The 7,500-nt window shown below is 44.1% G+C and overlaps 1 protein-coding gene across 2 annotated transcripts in view; it reads right to left on the bottom strand.

Annotated features, from left to right (window-relative positions):
* LOC144513240 (endothelin receptor type B-like) overlaps positions 1–7,500 on the bottom strand; it is a 17,941-nt gene that overhangs the window by 7,935 nt on the left and 2,506 nt on the right. For both annotated transcript variants that reach the window (XM_078244254.1, XM_078244253.1), the window contains exons 2-4: positions 4,721–5,552; positions 3,508–3,635; positions 2,825–3,023 (exon numbers count right to left, since the gene is read on the bottom strand). In XM_078244254.1, coding sequence (XP_078100380.1) covers positions 2,825–3,023; positions 3,508–3,635; positions 4,721–5,326 — 933 coding nt within the window. In that variant the 5' untranslated portion in view covers positions 5,327–5,552. The remainder of the gene's footprint in view (positions 1–2,824; positions 3,024–3,507; positions 3,636–4,720; positions 5,553–7,500) is intronic.

Here is a 7,500-nt window from a genome sequence, read left to right as displayed (position 1 = left end):
CCCAATCTTCAAATATTGTCGCTCTGCCTTTTCTTTGTGTGAATCCAGTATATATCCTGTACATTGTAATAACATAAGACGTGATATATGTAAGTATATGATTGGAGTAGGGAACTGACCAATCGATGCCTTTTATCTGGCATAACTTCAAAAAAGGACTCTTCTGTCTTGGGGGCCCCTCTGCTCATGTTAACAGTTTCCAGATGTTTTCAATAAAAGTGGGGTTAGGTTCATGCATCTCCTTATACCAAATATTAAGTCAAAGTTTATAGAAAGTTATAGAACGTTCATATACTACATACGTGGGCCGACATTTATTATGAACCTAAAAAGCCTAAAAGACCAAAAAGATGATTCTCTCGTTCTCCATTCAAGAACATCGTTAACAGCGGTCCGCAACCTTTGCTTTCTAAAAGAGCTTTTTGTGGCCCAAAGAATTAATTAATGAATACTTTCAGGCAACTGGAACATTGTGATTGGTTAGTATTTATTGCCGTTAAAATGATTTTGGGGGGAAATAGGTCAGTTGACCCATGTTGAGTTGTGAGTGGCGGCAGCGGGGCGGACCGTGTTTAGTTCAGTCAGGACTTGCAGATGTAAACAGGAAATGATGTAATCTAAACCATCTGAAATAGAGAGACCTCGCCCTGAAACACAACAACACAGAGAACATGGAAACGGACCAAAGAGTCCATTCAGTTTCCCCACGGAGAGCATCCGAGACGCTCTGAGCCGTCTGAGCCGCTACCCCGGGACAACATGAACAGTGTTTCTGAGATTAAACATTTCTCAGGGTGAAAGAAAGAGAAAGAAGGAAAGAAAGAAACAAACAAACAAACAAACAAACAAACAAAGAAAGAATGAAACAAAGAAGGAAGGAAGATAAAAAGAAAGAAAGGAAGGAAAGAATGAAAGAAAGAAGGAAAGAAGAAACAAAGAAAGAATTAAACAAAGAAAGAAGGAAGGAAGGAAGGAAGGAAGAAAGAAGGAAGGAAAGAAGAAAGGAAGAAAGAAAGAAAGAAAGAAGGAAAGAAAGAAAGAAACAAACAAACAAACAAACAAACAAAGAAAGAATGAAACAAAGAAGGAAGGAAGATAAAAAGAAGAAAGGAAGAAAGAAAGAAAGAAAGAAGGAAAGAAGAAACAAAGAAAGAATTAAACAAAGAAAGAAGGAAGGAAGGAAGGAAGGAAGGAAGGAAGGAAGATAGAAAGAAAGAAAGAAGGAAGGAAAGAAAGAAAGAAGAAAGGAAGAAACAAACAACGAAAGAATGAAACAAAGAAGGAAGGAAGATAAAAAGAAAGAAAGGAAGGAAAGAATGAAAGAAAGAAGGAAAGAAGAAACAAAGAAAGAATTAAACAAAGAAAGAAGGAAGGAAGGAAGGAAGGAAGAAAGAAGGAAGGAAAGAAGAAAGGAAGAAAGAAAGAAAGAAAGAAGGAAAGAAGAAACAAAGAAAGAATTAAACAAAGAAAGAAGGAAGGAAGGAAGATAGAAAGAAAGAAAGAAGGAAGGAAAGAAAGAAAGAAGAAAGGAAGAAAGAAAGAACGAAAGAAGGAAGGAAGAAAGAAAGAAAAAATGAAGGAAACATGGAAGGAAGAAAGATAGACAAAGAAAGAAGGAAGGAAGGAAGGAAGATAGAAAGAGAAAGAAGGAAAGAAAGAAAAAGAAAGAAAGAGGGAGGAAGGAAGAAAGAAAGAAAGAATGAAGGAAGAAACAAAGAAGGAAGAAAGAATGAGAAAGAAAGGGATAGAGGGAGAGAGGGAAGGAAGGAAGGAAGGAGGGAGGAAGGAAGGAAGGAAGGAAGGAAGGAGGAAGAAAGAATGAGAAAGAAAGGGATAGAGGGAGAGAGGGAAGGAAGGAAGGAAGGAAGAAAGGAAGGAAGGAAGGAAGGAAGGAAGGAAGGAAGGAAGAAAGGAAGGAAGGAAGGAAGGAAGGAGGAAGGAAGGAAGGAAGGAGGGAGGGAAGGAAGGAAGGAAGGAAGGAAGGAAGGAAGGAAGGAAGGAAGGAAGGAAGGAAGGAAGGAAGGAAGGAGGAAGAAAGAATGAGAAAGAAAGGGATAGAGGTCTCCCCTCTTGTTGCACATGCGCATGACATACGTCACGACCAAACGTTAGCGATTGGTTACGGCAGATCCAGAGTGACTCTGAGTACAGAGTACCGCCTTCATGGAAGTTAACACTTGTCAATGGAGAGAGGCCAGACTCTCTGGACAAATGAAATGGACCAGAGTCTGGTAGGACCAGGCTAATGGACCAGAGTCTGGTAGGACCAGGCTAATGGACCAGAGTCTGGTAGGACCAGGCTAATGGACCAGAGTCTGGTAGGACCAGGCTAATGGACCAGAGTCTGGTAGGACCAGGCTAATGGACCAGAGTCTGGTAGGACCAGGCTAACAGAAGGCATGTTGGGTGGGTGAAATTTGAAAGCTAACGTTAGCTAACGAGCAGCAGCCGAGTAGGGTTCAGTTCGGCGGAAACCAAAACCCCGTCAAAAAGCCCAATATTCAGCTGAATCCGGTGCATCCCTACTTTGAATACTTCAGAATGTCTGCACAACGATCCGATGACCTACTTGGTCGGATCAAGCCAGTAAGTTTACAAGAGAGACTTGCCCTCGAACTCGTCCATGCTTCCTGTTTCCGCTTTGTCGTGCGTTGCTGAAAAAAAAATAGATGACATCACATTGTCGCGCGACAGGTCGGGAACAGCGACTGTATGACGCCTTGAGAGTTCCTTGAATTTGTACCTATACTGTACTTGAGTAAATGTACTTAGTTACATTCCTCCGCTGCTGTGAGAGTGAAGGGAAGCAGTTATAAAAACTCACCGTCATGAAAGGCGTCTTGGGCTGCAGCATGCAGGTCGTCATGGTAGTGTTCCTGTAGTCGAAGGTGACCATGTTGAAGCCGATGGCCTCGGGCACAGCCAGCGCCAGGGACAGCAGCCAGATCGCCACGATCTCCACCGCCGTTATCGTGGGAACGCCTGTTCCCTGCACCCGGGACCAGGACGCCACCGCACGATACCTGGGTACACCACGGATATACTGTTTTTAATTACATACTAACACACAAAGTAGTAACTTGTAGGATACGGAATGAAATAGCTTCTGAAAACAACCAATAACGGTGTGAGCGAAGGGATAAAAATGTAGTTTGTGAGACTCTCCTCCCCCGAAAACACGCCCCCGTAGGTCGTTTGGTCAAGCAGCAATTACGACTTTGTTTGTTACGTTAAAAAAACGCATCAAACAAGTGTACAAAGCGTCAAGAGCTACCCGACCCGAGCCCAATGGTACCCGAAGGTACCCACCGGGCCGGGTTCGGACAGATACGGGACTGACACTGAGTTCTTTAACTTTACGAACGTCAGGTTCAGCGTACCAATAAATGTTTTACAGTTGAAATTCAGATCTGGGCATCACTGTGTGTGTGTGTGTGTGTGTGTGTGTGTGTGTGTGTGTGTGTGTGTGTGTGTGTGTGTGTGTGTGTGGGTGTGTGTGTGTGTTACCTGTCCACACTCAGAGCACACAGGTTGAGGACGGTGATGCCGACTGAAGCTTTCTGCAGGAAGGGAAACAGCTTACAGAGGAACAGACCGAACACACTGTCGGCAAACGGCCACTGCATCGCCAGGAGCTACACACACACACACACACACACACACACACACACACACACACACACACACACACACACACACACACACACACACACACACACACATACACACACACACACACACACACACACACACACACACACACACACAGAGACATATGGGGAGGTTGTTTTGTATCCCATGATGCATTTCTACCCTATCAATCGCAAATTGATCGCACATTTTGTGTGCGATCAATTTGTATTTTGTACCAAAACTATGGAGCAACCCGAGGCCCAAATCACAGAACACGCGTTACCAACACATTCTCACTCCCATTGCGTAAAATACGGACGCTTGGTCAGGTGCCTTTGGCGTTGTTATTGACGCTAAAAGTCTCCTTTATATACTATATATCTAAACACGCTGGGTCGGGACTATTGGCGTCACTTTGGATGCAGTTAGGTTGAGGAAAAGGTTGTGGGTGGGCTTATAAAAGGTACGTTTCCGTGACATGCGGACAAGGGGGACTGTTGGGTTTAGGTAAAGAAGAACGGGACAGTTGGGTTTAGGTAAAGAACGGGACAGTTGGGTTTAGATAAAGAAGAACGGGACAGTTGGGTTTAGGTAAAGAAGAACGGGACAGTTGGGTTTAGGTAAAGGAGAATGGGACAGTTGGGTTTAGGAACAGAAGAGCGGGACAGTTGGGTTTAGGTAAAGAAGAACGGGACAGTTGGGTTTAGGTAAAGAGAACGGGACAAAGGGTTTAGGTAAAGAAGAACGGGACAGTTGGGTTTAGGAAAAGAACGGGACAGTTGGGTTTAGGTAAAGGAGAACGGGACAGTTGGGTTTAGGTAAAGAAGAACGGGACAGTTGGGTTTAGATAAAGAAGAACAGGACAGTTGGGTTTAGGATCAGAAGAGTGGGACAGTTGGGATTAGGTAAAGAAGAACGGGACAGTTGGGTTTAGGATCAGAAGAGTGGGACAGTTGGGATTAGGTAAAGAACGGGACAGTTGGGTTTAGGTAAAGGAGAACGGGACAGTTGGGTTTAGGTAAAGAAGAACGGGACTCGGTCACTTGGTGACATACATAAATAAGCATGAACATATAAAGCTCGGTACCTTGTAGACGTTGATTGGCAGGTCAATGGCGATGTATATCAGGTCTCCCAGGGCCAGGCTGGCTATCAGAGCGTTGGGTCCGTTCCTCATGCTTTTATTTTGGCAGATAATCCTCAGCAGGGTGGCGTTTCCAATGATCCCCACAGCAAATATAACGCAGGACAGCACCGTGTTGATGTACTTGAAGGCGTTTTTTATCGACGTGGCCTGCAGGCAGCGCGGGGGCAACACCAGGCGCATTTGGACCGCCAGCGAGGAGTTGAAGGAAGACGAGTCGGGCTTCCTGTCGTGTTTGTGCTTTAGCTTGTTGACTTGTTTTGATCGTCCTTTCTCCAGGGAGGACTGGGGCTTGATCGCGGTCTCTTGCACCAGCTGTGGCTCTCCGTCTGAGGTCTGGATGTGATCCGGTACCAGAGGCAGACCGGCGCCGTAGAAGTCAGGTGGCTCCGATAGCATCAGATCTGAGAAGTTGCTGCGGCAACCAACCGGATCGACAAACGCCAAACACCAGGCGACCAGCAGCACGGTAAACATGGAGGGAACTCTGGAGCCCGCTTTGAGTCCAAAGCCCTTTTCTGAATCCGCTTGTCTGACTCCAAAAAACATCTGGACTCTTGAAACCAACTCCTAAACCCAAAGCGAGTCTAGAGACGGACTTGTCCAACCTGCAGTATTTCCAGAACTCGTAGAACTTTTCCGCGCCTTCTAGAAACCAGTTTTAGGAGCCGCTCTTATTAACGCATTCAGGATCCAGTTCCAAAACCACCTCTGCTCTCAGAACCTCCTCTAAAAACCCAGCTGCTGCAACTCTTGAATTTGGTTAGTCGAGGCTCTGGAAAGTCAAAATAAAAACCAAAGCAGGGTGTTGATTAGAAAGCTTTACAACATTGCAGAATGGTAAATATTAAAAATACTGAGATGTTTCTTAACCCTTGTGTTTTCCTCCGTCTGTTTGGCCACTTTATAAAGTATTAAACGACAATTCCGAATCATCGTTGTTCAACTGCTCATGACTGTTTTCCAATATGGCGCCCGCATGTAAACAAGAATGCTAATGTCTTTATAAACTATCTTTTTAATAAACTGTCTGTACACTTACAAAGTTCTCAATGCTTCGGGTTTACATGTAGGGACCCTCATTATGCTACCGTTGAAGTGTGGTGCTATTTTGAGCCTTTTTAGTGGTATAGAAATAGATATTTACCATGTGCCCCAAAAGCTAGCGTTAGCAGCTAACCACCGGTTTGCGGTAGCTTGTTTAAAGCGCCCATATTATGCTCGTTTTCAGGTTCATAATTGTATTTTAAGGTTGTACCAGAATAGGTTTACATGGTTTAATTTTCAAAAAACACCATATTTTTGTTGTACTGCACAGCTCTCTCTCACTGCTGCAGATCCTCTTTTCAGCTGGTCTCTGTTTTAGCTACAGAGTGAGACCTCTTTTCTTCTGTACTATCTTTGATTGCACATGCGCAGTAGCTCAGATGTAGATCATGTCAGCTAGCTAGCTCCATAGACGGTAAAAGAAAGGCTGTTTCTACAACTTCGGTCAGTTACAAGGCAGGATTAGCTGGGAGACTTCTTCTAAATGAGGGCGCACATGGAAGTAGTTCTTTAGTAGATGATGGTGAACTTGTGTGTGTTGTAGCAGTGCTTTGCTATTGAGAACGAGGTAGCATGCTAGCGTTAGCGTTAGCATGCTAACGCTACGAGCTAACGGTTGCGGTTAGCCAGCTCGTTTCGGCCGATTCCGTGCAGCTTTTGACCAGCTCACCCGGAGACTGAAGGCAGGACGCATTCAGAAACCGTATCTCACTCAGAACAGCATGGATGGATTTTTTTCAAAGTTTGTATGTGTGTGGAAGCACCAGAGACACAAAAGAACACCCCAAATCCCAGAAAAAGTGTTTTTTTCATAATATGGGCACTTTAAAGCTAGAGCCGCATTCGATTAGCATGAAAACGTGTCCCAGAGAACGTTCGACTAGGTACACATATGTTATTAACAATGATAAATTATTTCATTTTGCGCCATTTTGTCCTTTAAGTATAAATTATTTCCTGATTGTGTTCTTGATCTTGTTAGCTTCATTCCAACTTATTAACGCTAGTTTTACACTTCGTTTTGGAATTCATGGTCAATAATTATCATTTATATGAAATTATACCTAATTCCTGAGTTTAAAAAAAGGAAAAAATCTGAATTATTTTGACTAATAGTTAAGATCAGAGGATGTTGAGTGGATCACAGACTGGTATATCTCGCACGATTAGTCAGGATACTGCTTAAAAGGTGCTCTAAGCGATGTTGGGTGACGTTACTTTTTGTTGACGTTCAAAGTATTTTCAAACAAAACGAGGCTAGCTCGCCCCTCCCTCCTCCTCATCCCGTCCCCTCCCCCTCCCTTACACGCACTAACCCCCCCAACCCCCACCCCCAAATCCTTCTTGTCGGTTATTGGCTGGAAGACTGTTTGTTATGTTTGGTGGTGCAGGTTGGCCAGTTTGTTTTTGTTGCCGTGTGTGGAGCCTGGGCTGTCTACAGAGACCATGTTTTTGTACAGTGTGTTCAGGGGACAGGCAGCTAGCAGATAGTGAGGAGATGTTTGCTGTATGCAGTGATGGGAATAACGGCATTATGAATAACGGCGTTATGAATAACGGCGTTACTTTTTTTCAGTAACGAGTAATGTAATTGATTACTCTTCCCATCTTAATAACGGCGTTACCGTTACTGCCAAAAAATGCGGCGCGTTACAATATTTGAAGCTGTTTTTTTC

This window comes from Sander vitreus, unplaced genomic scaffold (genome assembly GCF_031162955.1).
Source record: "Sander vitreus isolate 19-12246 unplaced genomic scaffold, sanVit1 ctg154_0, whole genome shotgun sequence".
Taxonomy (NCBI): Eukaryota; Metazoa; Chordata; class Actinopteri; order Perciformes; family Percidae; genus Sander; species Sander vitreus.
The sequence above is the reverse complement of the archived record's forward strand: the minus strand, read 5'-3'. Positions and strand labels throughout refer to the sequence as shown.